Source organism: Cornus florida, unplaced genomic scaffold (genome assembly GCF_030987335.1).
Source record: "Cornus florida cultivar Cherokee Brave unplaced genomic scaffold, ASM3098733v1 CherokeeBrave_3.0.0_Hap2_Chr11, whole genome shotgun sequence".
Lineage (NCBI taxonomy): Eukaryota > Viridiplantae > Streptophyta > Magnoliopsida > Cornales > Cornaceae > Cornus > Cornus florida.
The window spans coordinates 82,918,431-82,939,459 of NW_026775581.1; the positions used below are offsets into that span (position 1 = coordinate 82,918,431).

The 21,029-nt window shown below is 36.6% G+C and overlaps 2 protein-coding genes and 1 pseudogene across 2 annotated transcripts; 2 read left to right on the forward strand and 1 right to left on the reverse strand.

Annotated features, from left to right (window-relative positions):
* Positions 1-5,231: 5,231 nt before the first annotated feature.
* LOC132281424 (uncharacterized) lies at positions 5,232-5,693 on the reverse strand. Its single transcript, XM_059783126.1, has one exon. The coding sequence runs from the start codon at positions 5,691-5,693 to the stop codon at positions 5,232-5,234; it is 462 nt and encodes a 153-aa protein (XP_059639109.1).
* A 3,128-nt stretch (positions 5,694-8,821) lies between these two features.
* Positions 8,822-12,303, forward strand: LOC132283483 (BURP domain protein RD22-like). Its single transcript, XM_059785429.1, has 2 exons — positions 8,822-8,892; positions 11,579-12,303. The coding sequence occupies exons 1-2, from the start codon at positions 8,841-8,843 to the stop codon at positions 12,271-12,273; spliced, it is 747 nt and encodes a 248-aa protein (XP_059641412.1). The 5' UTR covers positions 8,822-8,840; the 3' UTR covers positions 12,274-12,303.
* Positions 12,304-17,934: 5,631 nt separating this feature from the next.
* On the forward strand, positions 17,935-20,778 carry LOC132285694 (BURP domain protein RD22-like; annotated as a pseudogene).
* The last annotated feature ends 251 nt before the right edge of the window (positions 20,779-21,029 follow it).

Here is a 21,029-nt window from a genome sequence, read left to right on the forward strand (position 1 = left end):
TAGAATAGGTGCTTAGAACAGTATTTAATTGCATCAAATTAATCTGAATTAAATCTGTCGCAGCTTGCTTAAAATTGGTTAACAGAGGTGTTGTAATTGTTGCTTAAATACTTGTGTTCCTACACATGTTAGGATTGGATCTCAGTGGTTTAAACTTATTTAGGACTAAGATTGAACCTAGAATAAGTATTAGAACATATCACAGAGGCTCTGTAATCACCGGAGTTGGAGAAGACGAAGCTGGAACGGGCAACGGCTGCAAAGGAGAAGGAGCAGGCTCTAAAATTACCCTAGATCCGGCTCAAAGATGATGGAGCCGGCTCTATTAGGGACTTGGAGCCGGCTCAATGTTGAGGGAGCCGGCTCTAAGTCAAAAGTGGAGCAGGCTCAATGTTTTTGTTGAGCCTGCTCTTTCTTGCATCGCACAGTAATGAGCTTTAGGCGCTGTTTGGGCTGTGCAGTGTTTTCTAAAGCTGTTTAAATGCTATGGTAAGGTATAATTAAATGTTAGGAACTTAATTAAATATTGAAAACCTTTAGTACAATAATGGATTAAGGAAAGGAGTAATTAACAGCTCAAAGAAACGTCCATATGTTGCATTGTTTGGCTAAGGAAATTAATTACCGGAACTTAGCAATTTGTTGGTATATGAGTTAATTATATTTAATCATATTTTCCATCATGTAATGAACGCAGTGAATTAGCTGTATATTTAACTATGATTGGTTTGGAATGAATTGGTACTTAATGGCTGTTAAAAGGTATCAGTTTATGCACTGTATGTAGAATGTAAATACTATAAAATATTTAGCTTTTTAAATTGTTGGAGTGTGATACCCCTCGGATCCGAGACACGGGTTGATCAGGCCCAGGCCCAAACCTGAGGGAATATCAAACAATTAATATTTTATAACGAACATGGAATACAAAATGAATTAAGAAATGAAAGTTTAAAGCTGAAAAGAAAACTAAAAGATAATCCTTAAATAATTAAATACGTAAATTTGATAAACCAAATAACCATAATTTGAACAACTCGGGAATCCATCTCTAGTGGACCCCTAATAAAAATCTCACACTGAATGAAAGTAAAATGAAAGATAAAATCCAAATCCAAGATCTGGAAAGAAATCCTACATCGTCGGTAGAATGGAAGATCGTCTCTACTCAGCACGAACAAGCTCAAGCCTGGAACTGACTTACACCTGAAAAATAGGAGTGGGTCAAGCCCACGAACAAGTTCTATCCTACTACAATCCAAGCAGAGACTCGATATGCATGTACATACTAAATAGTTCAACAATAACTAATAATCCGTACATAAATATATCCACACTACTGGACTCTCGCTAGGCCATGAAGGGGGTCTCAACCTGGATAGAAGGCATCACACAATACGCACCTGAGTGGGTATGAGTACCTAAACCTAAACAGGGTATACCTCAACCTTCACAGTCAGCTACACATCCAACTGCATATACGCACCCTAACCGTCGACACTGAGACTCAAGCTCATGACATGGTAACATAAAAATATATCTAAACTCCGTTTCTAACCATCCACAAGAAATCCAGTAAGTCACTCGGCGTATTCAACCGTACCGACTTATATATATAAGGAGGATTGTATTTTATAACCCGTGCCCTTACTCCAAAATAGGTAGGACTTAGCAATTTGAGCTAATCCAAACCTAGTATGTCACCGTCCCATACCGGTACATACAATCCAATCCGTCCAATAGTTGATAAAGCATATACAAGTACATAACAATATCAACGAGTCCATATCAAGCATATCAGAATGTATTAACAACCGTTCTTGAATAGTCCCAACAAATTGATTAACATTGGAAACATAAATATCAATATTAATTACTCTATTCCACGCATTTAAATAATTTATAAATGCCAAAACCAACAATTCCAACCTAACCATGTTAGAATAGATTAACCATCATGCTTTAATAAATCCAACCATTGATTAAGTACTAACAGTATCAGTGTCAAAACCCACAGTTCCAAACTAAGCACATTAAAGTATACTAGAAAAACATGCTTAATTAATCCAACAATAAGCCATTACTTGATCACCCACAGGACTGTGTCTGTAAATATAAGTTTATTCTCGGTATCCATAATTAACAGAGCTTAAACAAATGTTATAATATTTATTTCCATGGCATGCATAATAAATCTAGACAATTTATCATACTGTTAAGCTCCTATTCAACAAAATTGACGAATTAAATGTTAAGTTTAATCATCAATTAATCTTTAGCAAAAATACAGATTCCTTGTATGTATGTATATTCTAAGAATTTGCAATTAGCAGTGCACAAACTCTCACAAGAAATTTTACATTATAATCTAGAAGTTAGAAACTCCAAATCCACACAAGTCTACAAGACATTCGTAATTAACTCCATGTAATCCTAATGATTAATGCTTTGTGTCCAATTCTATGTTAATCTGATCTTTGAATATTTATGTTTACTCTAGACCACTCCTAAACCATCCATTACAGTATTCATTCTCCACTAAAACATATTAAAACAATCACTATGAAGCCTAATCACTGAAAAGTGGAAAAACAAACAACAGAACCAAAAACCCACGTAGAAAACAACCTGGAGCCGGCTCCAGAATATTGGAGCCGCCTCCAATGGCCTTGGAGACGGCTCCTAGACCATTGGAGCCGCCTCCAATCCAAGGAGAGCCGGCTCCAACCCAATAGGAGCCGGCTCTCTCCCTCCTCTTCTTCGTGTTCTCTTTTCCAGTCGTCGTTTACGCCTCCGACACTTCACAGTATAGGTTTTCAGAGAATTTAACTTAATCCCAGAAGATTCCAACCTTTAATTCAGTCCTTATTATGCTACCAATATGGATTAAACCAAGAATTAACAAGAAAGTTCAAAGTTAACCAGTTTAACAATTATAAAACAAATTCAGTTTCAGTTAAACTCTAAACATGAAACAGATAACGTTTTTATTTTTAAACATGTAATTCATCCTGGAACTATTGAGTATGCAAAGAACACGAGTATAAGGGAGAAAGTAAGGTTAGAACTTGCCTTTGAGATCTTTGTCCAAAAATCTCTACGCCGTCTCTAAAGTTCCGACGAAAACCAACGTGAACACTCTCTATTCTTCCTTTGTCTCCACAGTCGTATACTTGGTTTTGTTATGTTTCTCAAACCCTAACCAAACATCTAACATATATTTATAGGATTTTACTAAACCCTAAATTAATTCAAGCCCCAACTGAAATCCTAACCGGCCCATCCGACATACTGAGAAACCTATGACGGCTTACAAACTGATTAAAAGTAAAACCCTACTCATTAAATCAAGACAATTACCAATTTAACCCTAATTATTAAATCAAGACAATTACCAATTTAAATTTACAATAAAGAATTAAATATAACACCATTACAATTAAACACATAACTAAACAATTAACTTAAATAATCACAATTAATGTAAATAATTCAAATAATTAATTAAACCAAAGAAAACAAATAAACCAACTAATTAATTCAAATAACACAAATAAGTCAAGTAAATCAAATAATTAAAAAGTCAATTAAAACATAATTCAAAACAATTAATGAACCAAAAACAATTAATGAACAGAAAACAATTAAACAAAATACCGAGACTATCCTCTTGAAAATTAGGGGTATTACATGGAGTATGATAATTAGGTTCTGAAATGAATACCTAATGTTGATATGTATGTATGAATTCATATTGGTGCATAGTTTGGAGGATGGAAGTTAATTATATAGTATTGTTTTAGTAACTATGCTGTATTGGAGGATTTGCTAGTTTTAGATATTGGAGCTTAACAAGGTTGTTAAATATGATTTGAATATATATAATAAATCATATGTCCATAGTATTGTAAGTATAGTGAATTAACCAAAATTATCTATGCTCAGCTTGGGTGAAATTGATACTTAAAATATTTATTCACTATATCAATTCGTGGACTATGATGGAGTATGTGAATGCTTGAATTTATTATAGCACTTTACATTATTGAAATTAGCTTTTAGGCCCCGTAATGAATGCCTAATATTTATGTATATGCATTAAATTATCTTGCACATATTCTGGAGTGTGGTTGATAACTACTTAATATTGTATGGTTAACTGTGTTAATTGGAGGATTGTATGTACCGGTATGGGACGGTGACATACTATGTATGGATTAGTTCAAATACTAAATCCTACCTAAATTGGAATGAGTTGGATTAACCATAAAAAAAAAGTTAAGTCCTACTTATATGGATGTATATATATGAACCGGTATGGGACGGTATCATATTGGGGGATGGCTTAGCTTAGAATACTAAGCCTACCTAAATTTGGATTAAGGTATGGATTAATCATAAAGGTTAAGTCCATCACCTACATGTGTCATATCAATTGTGAATTGAAAGACTTACTATGGTTTTAGGATGGATTTATTATACAGATATCAGACCACTACACAGATGGATGATATTTTGTATTAGGAGGAGTACGGACTTTATATATTTATTATATGTGCCATGGTATGAGCCTGAGTCTCAGGACCATGGTTAGGGAGCGTATATCGTCTAGAATGGATAACTGGACATAGGTGTTGTCCCCTGGTAGATCTAGGTACTCATGTCCACCTTAGGGTGCGTATTTGCATGTTACCTTCTATTAAGGCTGAGACAGACCTACTGGACTAGCGAGCGTCCTATAGTGTGTATTATATATACATATATGGACTACTCTAGATATTGTTGAGTCTTTCTAGGATGTATCTGCGTATCGGATTACTATTTGGATCGTAGTAGATCAGGACTTGCATGTGGGCCTGACCCACTCTATTATTTTTCAGGTGTTCGACAGAACCAGTCTTAGAGCTGGATTGTGTTGATGCAGATACTAACACTTACTCTTCCGGTTACATAGGATTTCCGTTATATTTTAAATTTTGGATTTTAATTCTGTAAATTTATTCAAGGTTTTGGGATTAGGGGTCCACTGGGTGGATTCCCGAGTTGTACGGTTTTAAATCATATTAATTTATTTATTTCAAGTTTGAGGATTCTTATGTTAGATTTCTTTCAGCGTATTATTAATTTGTTCTTAATTCAGTTTTATTTCTGCTTGTTTACATATTAATTGTTTGGTATCCCTCGGATCTGTGCTCGGACTTGATCACCCGTGGCTCTAGAATCGAGGGGTATCACACGTTCGGACTCAGACATCTCATCACTTGGTGCAGGGTCGATGGGACTCCTTGTACCCTATGAATCCACCCTCTCCCCATCAACAAATTGTAAGAGGGATGGATCTCCACCACCACAAAGCTCTCGATAAGCTTCCTTTTGGCTGCCCGGACAAGCAGTTCTACTGTGTCGATCGGTTCAACTCGTTTTCCATTAAATCCCAACAACGGATTCCCAGTACATTTGAGCTCCTCTAGCTTGATTTCTAGCCGATCGAAAGTGACTCTAGGCATGATATTGGCATTGTTCCCTGGATCAATTAGCATTCTTCGTACCAAACACTTTACCACTGTTAAACTAACGACTAGGGGGTCTTCATGTGGAATCTGAACTCGCATCAGGTCTGCTTTATCGAATCTTATCTGCGTTGATGCACTTTGTTGGTGCAGAGTGTTGATACTGCCTATTCTCCTCTTCATTTGTGCTTGGCGAAGATGCGTTCGGAGCAATTCTTCAGATTCTTCGGTTCATTCAGGTCGACCGTGAATTGCATTTATAATCCGAACGGGCTGAGTGTTATGGTGATTCGGCTTTTGATTTCTATTGACTTGCTCAATTGGTCGATTCTGCTCTTATGCTAGCCTTTGAACATATCCTGCAAACTCTCCCCTAGCGATCAGCATCTCCAATTGCCTCCTAAAGTTCCTGCATTCATTAGTCTGATGACCAAAATCACTATGAAAAGCACAATGTTTAGACTGATCCCTCTGTTCGAGAGGTTGTCTGATTGGCAAGGGAGGACGAAACTTATCTTTATTTTCTTGGTATAGCCTTGCCAGTGTAACTTTGAGTGGAGTAATCAAATCATCCTCTCTGGGCCTCTTCTCTGCCTTCCAAGAGGTCTGACGCTGCAGCGGAGCTTGCTTCTGTTATATCTTGGCTTTGGATTTCTCTTATGTGGAGATGGTAGATGTCTTCCTAGCATTAGCTGCTTCCTCCTCTTCCAGACGCACGAAACCATCAGCTTTCTCATTTAGCTCGTCTATTGTCTTCGGCGTGTTCACCACTAAACTTGTATGGAACGGTGTCCCTCGGGTCATCGCTAACTTGGACGCTCGAACTGCTGTGGAAGGATGACACTCTATCACCATGCTCTTGGTTAGGTTGAACCTGGTAAAAAAGGCTTAGAGACGCTCATCCTCATGCTGCTTCATAGTGAACAGACTAGAGATATCTTTTGCCGGGCGCTTATTCCTATAGTACTGGCTTATGAATCGATCACATAAACTATGAAAACTGTCCACTGAACCCCTCGGTAGGTTCTTGAACCAGTTGAGCGCCGGCCTAGCTAAGCTTGTAGGAAAGCATTTGCATATCAAGGGATCATTCTCCGTGTTCAGTGCCATCTTCAACTGAATGTGATATACATGATCAATCGGATCGGTTGTTCCATCGAACGGAATAAAAACAGGCATGGAAATCTTCCTCGGGCTCGGAGCATTCAGGATCTCGTTAGTAAACGGTGAATCAACCGTCTGTGCTGCCGAACGGAGGGCCTCATTCTCTTTTTTAAACCTTGTGACAATTCTTTGATTTGTAGGTTTTCTTTCCGAGCTCCTATAATCATATGTGGCTATTAAAGGCCGATAAGGTGGATCGAACGACCTTTCCTCAGTGAACTTTTTCTGCCGCGACAAGTTAATCTTATGACAATCAAACTCCATATCCTGTTCGCGATTGTGCCTTTCCTGATGCAGATTGAAAGCTGTAGCTTTTTCCCGCCTGATCTGCTCACGATGCGGATCTGGATGTATAGATCCTTCTCGATCTCAACTCGACGAGCATTTGGTGGTAAATTCTCCATCCTGACCTCCTCACGGTGGAAATCAACGTGGTTATCTCCCTCTTGCTCACCTTGATGTGCTTCATCAGGCCGCACGCTTTTTTCACCCACCGGAAGCAGTCGCGGCGCAACCGGAACCTCTTGGCGCTCCATTCCAGCTCTCAATTCTGCATTTCCTTTTCTCAAAGCTTTTATCATGCTCATCAGTTCATCAAGCTTCATCTGCTGGCCATTCTCCACTGGATTTGAACTCTCTTCTTCGATCATCATTCCGGATCGTAGCAAAGTTATTAACCGCAAATTTCTGATCAGATCTGAACTTCGCCAATGCGAACGCACTAGATCTGGATTCTAGTTTAGCTGAATTTCGATCGTGAATGGCCGGATCTGAGTTTTCCGGTGACGAACTTGCCAAATTCAGCAATCTCAACAACTCTCGAACGCGCAGCTCACCAGAACAAGCACAAATCAGAGCTACATAGATCGAACGTCAACCTCTCAAAATCAACTGGATTCGAGATTCGGCCAGACAGATCACGATTTCATTGATCTTGATTTTGCCTTCAACGATCGAGCTTCGTCTTCATGAACTACACTGGATCGAATCAATCTGAATCAAACATCAATCAATCCTCATCAGTTCCCACAGACGGCGCCATTGAAGATGCAATAATTTTCTCTCTCTAAATTGACAGAGTTTCATTACACTTCAAACATTTCGATCCCTCATCTCCTCTATTTTTTGTCTATTTATAGATTATTTACAGTGTTCTAGAAGATTCCTAACTAACTTCCTCCATTGGGCTCGTCCTCGAGGCTTTTATAACCATGGGCCTGATCGCCTTTAAAGGCCTCTAGCTTCACTCTTCAGCATTGGGCTTGCTTGATGACAGCTCGATTCGGACTCAGGTCATTTACCAGGCCCATTCTTTATCATGTGGGTTGGATCCGGCCCATGCTGCCTTTGGTATCCTCAGCCTATAAACAAGACAGCACTATGGAAGAGTCCAAACAAACACGAGGTATTGCTTTTTGTATAGGTGCATGTATCAAAGTCCCTTCCAACACTGGAGAAATTATCAGTTTGGACAATCCTACCAAATTTTATATTAAAAAAAATTGTAATGAATTTAACTATTTTATTTTAATGGAGTTTTTGTATTGATTAATAATGGATAATATCATTATAACAATTTTTGATGGCTCACTATGCAACCCACTTGTGAACCGATCAATAACGCAGCATGTATCTAGTAACCCACTGATATTTTACTCATAAATATGTAACCCACTACAATTCTTTCCATGTAATATTTACTTTCAGGTTATGTTCCAATCTATTTCATCATATAGCTCTCAGTTGAGGTTTTAATGGAGTTCCATTTCCTACCCATCTTCACATTTCTTTCAGTGAGTTTCTAAACTTTCTCAAACCAAAGAAAGAAAAAGAAAAAGAAAAAAAAAAACATTATCTTTGAGTTCTCTATTATTATTATTATTATTATTATTTTTATGTAAATTTATCTGAGGGTTAATTCAGTGCACGAGGCTTCTGTCAGTGCTTTATCTTTTGAACTCATGACTCCCTAATCATAAAGAAAAAACCTTAGTATTGTGCTAAAGCTTTCTATATATATACACTCCTTATATGATATTCTTAATTTGTTTGTTTCCTGTAGAAACTGTATGAGAATTAGCTAATGAGATCATTTCTACTTTTTCGTTGCAGCTGGCACTAGTGGCAAGCCATGCAGCTTTAACTCCCCAAGCTTACTAGAAGTCAATGTTGCCAAACACTCCTATGCCGAAAGCTCTCATGGATCTTCTCCACCCTGGTTTGTTTTAGAATCCGAATTTCTACATGATTTAACAAAGAGTAGAGATCGATACGAAGCCCAAACACTCACAAGTCCCTATAAGACTAAAGTTACAAGGGAAGTCTTATCCCACATCCAACGATGGGCGTCCCACATCAGCCAATTTTCTTTTTCCTTGATGATCAACAAAATATATCAAAAACTTATGTATAATGAGCAACATAGTTCACTTTCTTTCGTAAAGTGCACTTTTTGGGAGTTCATTTCATAGAAAAACCTGTATTAATTATGCTCAACAAGGAACTGTATATCCTCCATGACTGTTGCACAATTTGCAGAGGACAAGAAATTCTATATGATAGTTTTTGCATCCCATTCAAGGTCAATTCATTGGAGCCGCCACTTGATTATTGATTTTATTTCCATTTAACAGACAATTGCTCAGCCATGGATGTATCAACTACATGATCCCAGTAGGATATTTCCCTCTTCCAAACTGCACCAGTAGAGTTCCTAACCAGTACTCACCCATTAACAATTCCCATGCCATCCACAGCCTCATATTTTTTCAAATGGCTGCCTTAAGTAATCCGTAGAACTGAACTGATTAGATCCAATCTGTTATCCCACAGATCGGATCGGCCTGGCCACATATTCAGAACGGATTGATATTTTTCCAATCCATTGGAATCGGATCCGATTAGGATTAATGTCAAATCCAATCCCATCCAATCAGTGGCCAACCCTAGTATATATATGTTTTCATTTGTTTTTTTCTAAGTGTATTTATATCTAAACATTTTTTTTTTTCTTTTTCCATGTTTTGTTTGTTATTATTTATTTATTTTTTAAAACATTATGAAACAAATTTAGTTACCAAATATATTTCACTTCCAAAATAAATCACAGCACAACAAGAAGGAAGAGGAAAAAGATAGATGTCACATATTCATGTTTTTTTATACCTATCTCAAATGACGTGGCATAATATATTATATAGGGTAAAGTGCAAAAAACCCCCTTCAACTATTGGCCATATGCAATTAACCCCCATGAACTACAATTTGCCCCCTTAAACTATTGAATTAGGTGCAATTAACCCCTAATGTGAAATCTCCGGCCAATTGCTGTAAACGGAAATAATAAAAGATAATTTTACCCCTTACATAAAACTACGCTGTTTTAGTAAAAGACAGATTATTCTTGTTGCCATTGCCGTCGCTCATTCCATCAAACCTGAGCTCCGAGAAGCTCACAGCCGGACGACTATGGACGTCGTTGACGGCGGCAGAATCGTGGTGGAGAGCTCGAGAATGTAGCGTCTCATCGACGGCAGTTATGGAGTTGGTCATGGTTGTTCCGGCTGTCGGAACGGAACGACGAGCACTCTATTATCCTCCGCCCGATGTTCCCGCTACCATTGTCGCCTTCACTGGAGTCTTCCCCTATTGTCACCAACGCCGATCTCTGTTCAACGCCGATCATTGGCTTCGTAGTCTAGCTCCGCCATCGCCCCCCGATGTTCCCGCTACCATCGTCACCTTTACTAGAGTCTTCCCCTATTGTCACCAATGCCGATCTCTGTTCAACGCTGATCATTGGCTTTGTAGTCTAGCTCCGCCATCGCCCGATCCCAAAATCGACGATGTGAATCTTCATCGCTCTATAGGTGGCTTCGAAGATTGCTTGGTTTGCCGTCAAATGGGCGAATTTGGAGTGCGGTGAACTGGAACGAGGAGGGCTCGCCGGCGATGGCGGCTGTGACTTGGAATGGTGCTGCCTCAATCAAATTTTGTTATTTTTTTTTATCTTCTTTGTCTGCTAATGGACTTCGATTTTCAGATTTTGCTTATGAAAGTCAAATCCAGGATGCTAGCAAAAGGCCTGTCCCTCTCTCTACACACACACACACACACACACACACGTATGTAAACGTGTGTAGGTTACAGTTTCTTCCTTCAAAGTTTGGGGATAATTTTTGAGCTAACTCATCATTCGTTTCTAATGTATATTGTCTGTGATTTTGTTTAACGACGGCCATGGTGGTTCGGCTGTGAGCTTCTCGCCGAGATCAACACAATGACCCGGGTCCCCAAACTGGAACTCACCCACTCGCTCTGGACTCACCATGGCGCAGACAACTGGGCTTAGCTCGACGCGTTTCAGGAGGACGACGACAAGGGAGATACCATAATTTCATTCACGAAGGACCTGATTAGAGTCGCTGGGCAAAGCCGCCATCGAAGGTGTAGTTGTGGAGACGGACCGGACGGTGGTGGTGATGGTGTAATCTGTTTTATTGACGATGAACAGTGTGTATTTAGTATAAGGGCGTGTTTGGGTGTTTTAAGTGGTTTTGGGTATAAAGGTAAAGGGTTGTGTAGTCATTTAAAGAAATTTGGATTGTCACGTGACTATCATGTGCTCCTTCACGGTCAAATTCAACCGGCTTATCACCGAATGGGGTTAACTGCACCAAATTGGTTAGTTCAGGGAGGTTATATGTCAAATTAATAGATCAGGGGGGTTTTCTGCAAAATGACCAATAGTTGAAGGGATTTTTTTGCACTTTACCCTATTATATATATAGAAGGTAACTTTAAATGCTAAACTTAAACAACAAAAACAAAAACAAAAGGGACAATCCTATCATCAGTGGTATGTACTGATTTATAAATAATGGATGTACGTAAACCATTTGCAGAATGGATTGACGAGAAGAGCACTTCAGTGACCATAGGGAAGGGCGGTGTAAATGTTGACTTGGCAGGCGGAGGCAGTGGAAGCAATTCAGGTTACAACTATGCTACCGAGGATCAAGTACTTCATGACAACCGCAACATAGCTGTTTACTTTTTGGAAAATGACATAAAGACCGGCATGAAGATGAAGTTGCGCTTCACAAAAAGCACGAATCCAGCTACATTCCTACCTCGTCAGGTTGCAGAATCAACCCCCTTCACTTCCAACAAGATGCAAGAAATCTTGAATCACTTTTCGGTGAAACCCAACTCGGTGGAGGCTGAAATAATGAAGAAAACAATCAAAAGGTGCGAGGTGCCTGCAATGAAAGGAGAGGAGAAAGAAACTCAAGTCCAAAAATATAGCATTGCAGGAGCAGAAAAGATGGTGGGTGAGAAAGCAGTGGTGTGCCATGCGCAAAACTATGCTTATGCAGTGTTTTACTGCCACAAATTACAAAAAACCAAAGCATACATGGTTTCTTTGGTGGGTGCAGATGGTACAAAAGCTAAAGCAGTAGCAGTGTGCCACACTGATACATCACAATGGAACCCCAACCATTTGGCCTTCCAATTGCTCAACCTTAAACCGGGGAAGACTGTTCCTATCTGCCATTATTTCCTTCAGGAGGATCAAATTGTCTGGTTTGCTACCTAGAATTCGATCTTAGCTCCGTCCAGTACTATTGTTTGTACGTTTAAATTGTGGCAAGATTATAGGTGTCTGCGCTTTACTAGAATTTTCGTAAAGGTAAGAAAGAAAATTCTAAAAATTCGCTATAATGCATATGCTATGGAACTAGTTAGATGGGTATCTGTATGATGTATCATATTATGGAATAAAAGATATTTTCTTCATTTTTGTGCTATTTCACTATTGATTATGGTAGAGTACATTACTATTCAAGGGAGTTTCCTCCCGTAACAAATACTTAGTGTTATCAAAAAATAAAAATTATATAAATTCTGTTTGCGTATGTTTGGTTGAAAGGAATGATTAAAGAGAGAAGTTATAAGCGAAGTTTTTCATATTTGGTTAAAAGAAAAAGAAGAGGGAGAATTATGGACCTTATATTTTTAAAAAGAAATATGGAATATTTAGTGGGCCTAATTTAAATGGATTATGAATGGAGAAAATATTATTATTTTTTTATATAATAAATTTAATTATTAGTTTATTGTCGTGTCAATGTCTCTTTTTTAAATGTGTTTTTAAATCTAAGTGTCTCGCCTAGTTCATATAGTATTTTACCCAAGTACCGTGCATGTGCTTCCTAGTTTTTAAAATATCCAAACTAGTTTTTTTTTTATTTGTTTCTTTGAACATTAATTTTGAAAAAATTGTACTATATTTTGTTAAAATAAAAGAGACACAAAAGGGAGAAATTACCTACTTGGTTTGTAACTCGAAAATAGTTCTTAGAAACTCAGAAAATAGATAATAATTTTCTGAAAATACGTTTTTAGAACAATTTTCATTTTTATGGGAAGGTACTCTGTGTGTGTGTGTGTGTTCAGCCATAATATATTATAATTTTAATGATAGTTATATTTTTCCATAATATATTATAATTTTTAGTTTTTAGTTCTTATGATCAATTCAACCTTTGATCAAAAACAAATTGTCTCTCAACAATTTGATATTGGTAGTTGTTTGAAAAGATAATAAAGAAAAAATAAAGGAAATTTTTGTTATGTTTTTTAGTCATTAGGAATTCACTTGTAATTTAGAGGTATTTCTTCACTTTTCAAAGCAAAAGATAGAGAGCTGAAGTCCATTTAGGAACAAGTCTAAAGTCCGTGTAAGAATAAGTGAGAACGTATGAGTGTTTTTATTGTTATGATAAAAAAAGGTTAAATAATAATAATAATAGTAATAATTAGTAACACTCCTATCTTTTTCTTGTGTTTATTATTATTATTATTATTTTTTGAAGGATAACAAAAAAAATACTATTTTACGGATCACTTCTTTTCCCTCCTTACCCTTGTCCCTCCTATTATTTTCTCATTTTAAAATCAAACACAATGTTCCTTCTTTTTCATTTTTCTTTTTCTTTTTCTTCAAAAAATTTCAATTTAAGCACTCAAAGTTGAACCTTCTTGGCAATTTCTAATAAAAATAACTTAAAAAGGAATGCTTATATATTTAATCTTAACGTGAATTTAAAGTTTTTATAACAACTGATTGTCTACCTAATCATTTGATTGGAAGAATATGTTAAACACAATTTGAAAAGGTTAAGTGCAAAAAGCCCTCTTGATATATAGACTTTGTGCAAAATTAGTTCCTATTTTTTGAAAATATGCATGTAAGTTCACAAAATTTAAAAAATGTGCAAAACTAGTCCTTCTTACCACCTTTTTACAAAAGTAAAACTGAAAACCCCATTTTTACCCTTTTGTTTCCCATTTTGCCCCTCACCTATTTGTGCATATAACCCCCCCTAAACCCAATTCGTCTCTCTCACTCTGTATTGTTATGTTATATATATATATATATATATATACACATACATATATATCTTCTCCAGTGACCACATTCAAAACCCAAAACCTTGGCTGTGTATTTTTTTCGTTGTTATTCAGAAGAAATACTAATATCAATTAAACTGATAAAATCGAAATGGAACAAAATATTTTTAATCCATTTCTCTTCAATCATTCCTTTCAACCAAGCATTCCAATGGCTTACCACTAAAATATATTGTATGATTAATTTATAAGATTCTGAATTGGCGTTGATTTGGAACCTGATTTGGCAAATCAAACCAAACTAATCACAAAATCAACTTTAATTAAAACATTAATATCTCTGGATTTTGATTTTGTCGTTGATGTTTTTCCTTTCCTGGCAGCCATGGCTACGGGAATTCGACGCCGCCTTGAGTTGTGCATAATTATTGGGTTTGAATATTTGGGCAAAAAAGCTTTGTTTGGGTAATTGGAGGTGATGATGGGTTGGTGTGGGTTGGGAAAAAGCAACAAAGCAGCTTTGGTTTTCAATTGGAGGTGATGATGGGTTGATTTGGGAAAAAAAAACTTATTTTTTCAATTATGCAATGGCGACCAGCGAGAGCTTCACAACGGCGACCAGAGAATGAATATTACGACAATGATGCAACAAGAGGCAGCAACGATGAGCATCTATTAGTGGCGCGACTGAATCGGAGAGCAAAGAGGACTGAATCAGCAACTACTCCAGCAAAAACGATATGACGATGACTGTAAGGATGTCACGATTCCGGCGAAGGTACGGTGGTGGTGACGTTGATGATGGCTAGAGAAGATTAACTCTAAAAATATATATATATAGTATATACACATACAGATATGCATATCCATCTCTAACTATTCTCCCAGCTTCCTCTCAACTATTCTCCTCTTTCTCATCCTCTGCGACATCTCCTATGGCCGATTCATCACTGGCCGTCCATTCTTAGATCTCATCTCCGACGATGTCCAAGATGGTTTGCGGGGTCTGCAATTTCTCCGGCTCAATCTATTCTTTGCGGACAAGTCTTGTTATCAGACATATTGCTTCCTGCCCCACACCACCACCGTACTCGGCAATCTCTTCCTCATAATCGTCTACGGTTACCTGATGTTCCTCGCTGCTACGTACCTCTCCAGTGGAAGCGAGCTCTTGTTGGAGCTCCTTGACTTGGTCTTGTTGGAGGACACTTGCTTCCCACGCTCGACGCTTTACCAGATGCTATGCTCATTCTCGGTACGGGATCTGATTTCGATATTAATTTGTTTAATTTTGATTGGATTTTGCTTGTGTTTGGTGGCGGCGAGCAGTGGGTCTGGGGTTTGAATTGACGCTCCGATCAGTTTGTTGCAGAGGGTGATTGTGGTTGCACCAGGCGGTGATCAGTTGGAGGTTGGGTTAGGCAGTGATGGGTGGTGGTAATGGAGGTTGGGGAATGTTTGGTTTTAGTTTTAATTATATTCAGGCTTAGGTTATTCCTATTTTATACAATTTGAGGTTTATTTATCCTTCTGCCAAACAGACATAATTTTGCACAAATTTGGACAAAAAGGTCATTTTACATGGCCGGTATTTATAATCATTAATTTATTCAACTAAAGTGAGGGTATTATCGTCATTTTACACCACCACGTACCTATTCGCACCAAATTAATAGTGTAGAGGGGATTTTTACCACACATGGACTGATATGCACTATATCAATAGTAGAAGGGGTTTTTTTTGCACTTAACCTAATTTGGAAAGATTAATTAATATATATTTTATTTTTCAATACAAAATTATGTAATAACATAATAAAATTTAAATTATGCACCCAAAAACCAAATCATTGAGTTTCATTAATCTTTGTAATGGACCAACTTAGTGATTTTCACATTATTAGTGTAAATTAATTAAGTTGTAATCGCAAAGGTAGTAAAGTTGTAAGCTATTAAGTGCTAATTTATTTCCAAACCTTAATAAATTTTGAAATGCTTCTAATGGTCTCTCCCTCTCTAGATCGATTATGTGTATGTTAAATAATAATTAGCCCACATTGCAAGCGTTGCAAGTTCAATAAGGCCTAGCCCAAATTCGGAATTCAAACCCATCAATGAACTCACACTTGGGCTTTAAACTAGTCAATCCATGACTCAACAGTAAAAGTTCCGTGCCCATTTGGTATCATTCTTGTTTTCTATTTTCATTTTCTAAATGTTGGTATTAAAAAATTACTCTCTCCAGCTCTATATCTATATATATATATATCTATACTACAAACCAATCCTCCTTGAAACTTTTGGGGCTTACTTGGTTTGTAATTATAGAAACAATTTTCTGAATTAAAAATTGAAAATTATACAAAAAAAAAAAAAAAAACACTCTTCTTAGTTTTTTTTTTTTAAAACTGTTTTTGAAAACTCAGTTATAAAAATATGTATTTTTTAGACAGTTATAAAAATAATAGTTTTTTGTTTTTTGAATTCTTAAAAACTATTTTCAGTGTTATAAACTAAACAGCCTTTTGTTTCCACTGATTACACAACTCTTCTTTGAAACTCAGGAAGGTTAGAGAGAGAAAGTAGAGGGAGAATAAAGCAAAGGAAAATTTCACACAAGTGTAGAAGGGGTTTTGGGTTTGTGGGTAGAAGGGGTTAAGGGTATTTTAGTCATATAATAAATATTCTACCGGAATATAGTGTCGGTTAGGAAGTTTTTGTAATTTTAAAAACGTGAGAGATACTACATGTAATTAGACCTAACTTCAAAGAAAATAAGTGACATTTTTTTAAAAGTATATTAGGAAATGTATGATAATATATCATATTATAGAATAAAATATATTTTCATCTTGTTCCTTTTACACTTGATTATGGCGGGGTGCCTAATCCCAGGAATTCGAAAATAATAATAATAATAATACAGTATTAAAACATATGTACAACTTTATTATTACGAGGAGCATCAGGAGGACCACAAGATCATGACGTTGGAACAACCATACCATACAGTGTTTCGAGTTGTCCACTAAAAATAAGGTTTGAATTTGAAAAAGTTAAATATTTTGGGCAAAATAATAATAATAATAATAATTATTATTATTATTATTATTATTTTTTAAGCAACTTACGAATATGAGATTAAGATAAATTAAATGAATATTAAATATTTGAAATTAGTTTTTATGATTGAGGAAAAAATTAGTATACGTGTAAATTTTGTTTTTTTCAATATACATTTTAATTTTTTGAATGAAAAAAGTTGGATAATCGAGTGATCATACCTTACCCTTGGTGACCTAAAATAATACCCATTTGGCATAACTGCATACCTTACCCTTGGTCACCTAAAATAATACCCATTTGGCATAACTGCATTGTTGAATTAAACTGTTCATTAAATAAGGAAATCTGTACAAACGGGCATATAGGCCTACAAACAAGACAGCACAATGGAAGAGTCCAAATAAACACCGGCCCTCGTCAGGTATTGCTTTTCGTATAGGTGCATGTATCAAAGTCCCGCCGACTCATGGAGAAATTTTTGGTTAGGACAATCCTATCAAAATTTATATTAAAACAATTTGTGATGAATTTAATTATTTTATTTTGATGGAGTGTTTGTATTGATTGGTTGGTAATAGATAACATCGTTATAACAATTTTTGAGGCTCAGTTGTGAACCAATCAATAATGTAGCATGTATATAGTACTCTAGGTCCCTTAACTCGTGGCTTTCACTTGCAAATAATGCAACCCACGTACTGATACTTATAAATATGCAACCCTCACTTGTGAACCAATCAATAATGCAGCATGTATCTAGTACTCTAGGTCCCTTAACTCTTGGCTTTTACTTGCAAATAATGCAACCCACGTACCGATATTTACTCATACATACGCAACCCTCTACAATTCTTTCCATGTAATATTTACTTTCAGGTTATGTTCCAATCTATTTCATCATATAGCTCTCAGTTGAGGCTTTAATGGAGCTCAATTTCCTACCCATCTTCACATTTCTTTCAGTGAGTTTCTGAACTTTCTCAAACCAAAGAAAAAAAAGAAACAGAACATCTTCTTTGAGTTCTCTATTATTTTTCTTTTACGTAAATTTATCTGAGGATTAATTCAGTGTACGAGACTTCTGTCACTGTTTTATCTTTTGAGCTCATACTTCCTAATCATAAAGAAATAACCTTACTATTGTGCTAACGGCTAAAGCTTTCTATATATATGCACTCTTAATTTGTTTGTTTTCTGTAGAAACTGTATGAGAAGCTAATGAGAATTCATTTCTACTTTTTGTTGCAGCTGGCACTAGTGGCAAGCCATGTAGCTCCAACTCCCCAAGCTTACTGGAAGTCAGTGTTGCCAAACACTCCTATGCCGAAAGCTCTCATGGATCTTCTGCACCCTGGTTCGTTTTAGAATCCGAATTTCTACATGATTTAACAAAGAGTAGTGATCGATATGAAGCCCAAACACTCACAAGTCCTTATAAGACTAACGTTACCAGGAGAGTCTTGTCCCACATCCAACGATAGGCGTCCCACATCAGCCAATTTTCTTTTTCCTTGATGATCACCAAAATATATCAAAAACTCACGTATGATGAACAACATAGTTCACTTTCTTTTGTAAAGTGCAATTTTTGGGAGTCCATTTCTGCATTTCATAAAAAAACCTGCATTAATTATGCTCAACAAGAAACTGTATATCGTCCATGACTGTTGCACAATTTGCAGAGGACAAGAAATTATGTACGATAGTCTTTGCATCCCCTTGATCAAGGTCCATTCATTGGAGCCCCCACTTGATTATTGATTTTATTGCCATTTAACAGACAATTGCTCAGCCATGGATGCATCAACTACATGATCCCAGTAGGATATACATGTCCCTCTTCCAAACTGCACCAGTAGAGTTCCTAACCATTAGTCACCCATCAACAAATCTCATGCCATCCACAGCCTCAGATTTCTTCAAATGGCTGCCTTCAGTAATCCGTAGAACTGAACCGACGGGATCCAATCCGATATACCACGGATCGGATTGGCCTTGCCACAAATTTGAGCGGATTGATATTTTTCCAATCCATTGAAATTTGATTAGATTAGGATTGATGTCAAATCCAATCCATCGGTGACCAACCCTAGTATACATGTTTTCATTTGTTTTTTTCTTAGTGTATTTATATCTAAACATTTTTTTTCTTTTTCCATGTTTTGTTTGTTATTATTTATTTAATTTTTTTAAAAATATATTATGAAACAAATTTAGTTACCAAATATATTTCACCTCCAAAATAAATCACAATCAATTGGTCTAGTGGTATCACCCCTTTCTCCCCGGAAGGGAGGTTAGGGTTCGAATCTTGGTGGAGGTATGGTGTGTGATTAAGCAATAATAGATAGATATCACATATTCACGTGGCATACTATCTCCGTCTTAAATAAAATATCCTTAATAGAAAATTATGTCAGTTCCATTTGTAAGAATCACACTTTTCCAAAAGTGATACTTTTTATGGGATGAAAAAAGTAATATATTATATATAAATATATATTTATAAATCAGTACAATCCTATCTTTGATATGTACTGATTTATAAATATAAAATATATATATATAAGGGACAATCCTATCAGTGATATGTACTGATTTATAAATAATGGACGTAAACCATTTGCAGAATGGATTGACGAGAAGAGCACTTCAGTGACCAAAGGGAAGGGCGGCGTAAATGTTGACACGGCAGACGGAGGCAATTCATTTACCAACTATGGTTTTGAGGATCAAGTACTTCATGACAACCGTAACATAGCTGTTTACTTTTTGGAAAATGACATAAAGCCCGGCATGAAGATGAAGTTGCGCTTCACAATAAGCACGAATCCAGCTACATTCCTACCTCGTCAGATTGCTGAATCAATCCCCTTCACATCCAACAAGATGCAAGAAATCTTGAATCACTTTTCTGTGAAACCCAACTCTGTGGAGGCTGAAATAATGAAGAAAACAATCAAAAGGTGCGAGCTGGCTGCAATGAAAGGAGAGGAGAAATATTGCGGATGGAGTCAATGATAGACTTCAGCACATCCAAGCTCGGAAATAATGTTCAGGCAATCACGACAGTGGTGGAAAAAGAAACTCAAGTCCAAAAATAAAGCATTACAGGAGCAAAAAGGATGGTGGGTGGGAAAGCAGTGGTGTGCCATAAGCAAAACTATGCTTATGCAGTGTTTTACTGCCACAAATTACAAAAAACCAAAGCATACATGGTTTCATTGGTGGGTGCAGATGGTACAAAAGCTAAAGCAGTAGCAATGTGCCACACTGATACATCAGAATGGAACCCCAAGCATTTGGCCTTCCAATTGCTCAACCTTAAACCGGGGAAGAGTGTTTCTATCTGCCATTTCCTTCCCGACGATGATATTGTCTGGGTTGCTACCTAGAATTCAATCTTAGCTCCGTCCAGTACTAGTGTTTGTTTAAATTGTGGCAATATGAGCCCTGCTAAGGGCAATATTATAGGTGTGTGTGCTTTATTTGAATTTTGGTAAAGATATAAATAAAAAAAATCTAGAAATTCGCTATAATGCATATGTTATCAAACTAGCTAGATGGGCATCTGTATGATGTTTTATTGGAATAAAAGATATTTTCATCATTTTTGTGCATCTGTGATCAGACCACGTAAGTGTCTTTTGGTTTATTATGGCCCATTTAAGTTCTGCCATTAAAGTCTATAAGTATTGGGACATTATGATTCAAAATGAATGGTTCATTAATTAGGACAAGATTTGTCTAACTGATGAGTAGGTTATACTTACTAACACCTTATGTGGTCTGATCACAAATGCATAAATAATTTCGCTATTGATTATGGTAGAGTATATGACTCTTCAAGGGAGTTTCCTCTCGTAACAAATA

What these genes read in the sequence shown, in the direction of transcription:
- LOC132281424 (XM_059783126.1), bottom strand. Translation starts at nt 5,693, where the DNA reads ATGAAGAGGAGAATAGGCAGTATCAACACTCTGCACCAACAAAGTGCA.
- LOC132283483 (XM_059785429.1), top strand. Translation starts at nt 8,841, where the DNA reads ATGTTGCCAAACACTCCTATGCCGAAAGCTCTCATGGATCTTCTCCAC. An exon ending in CATGGATCTTCTCCACCCTG is followed by an intron (nt 8,893 to 11,578) that starts GTTTGTTTTAGA and finishes AACCATTTGCAG; the next exon opens with AATGGATTGACGAGAAGAGC.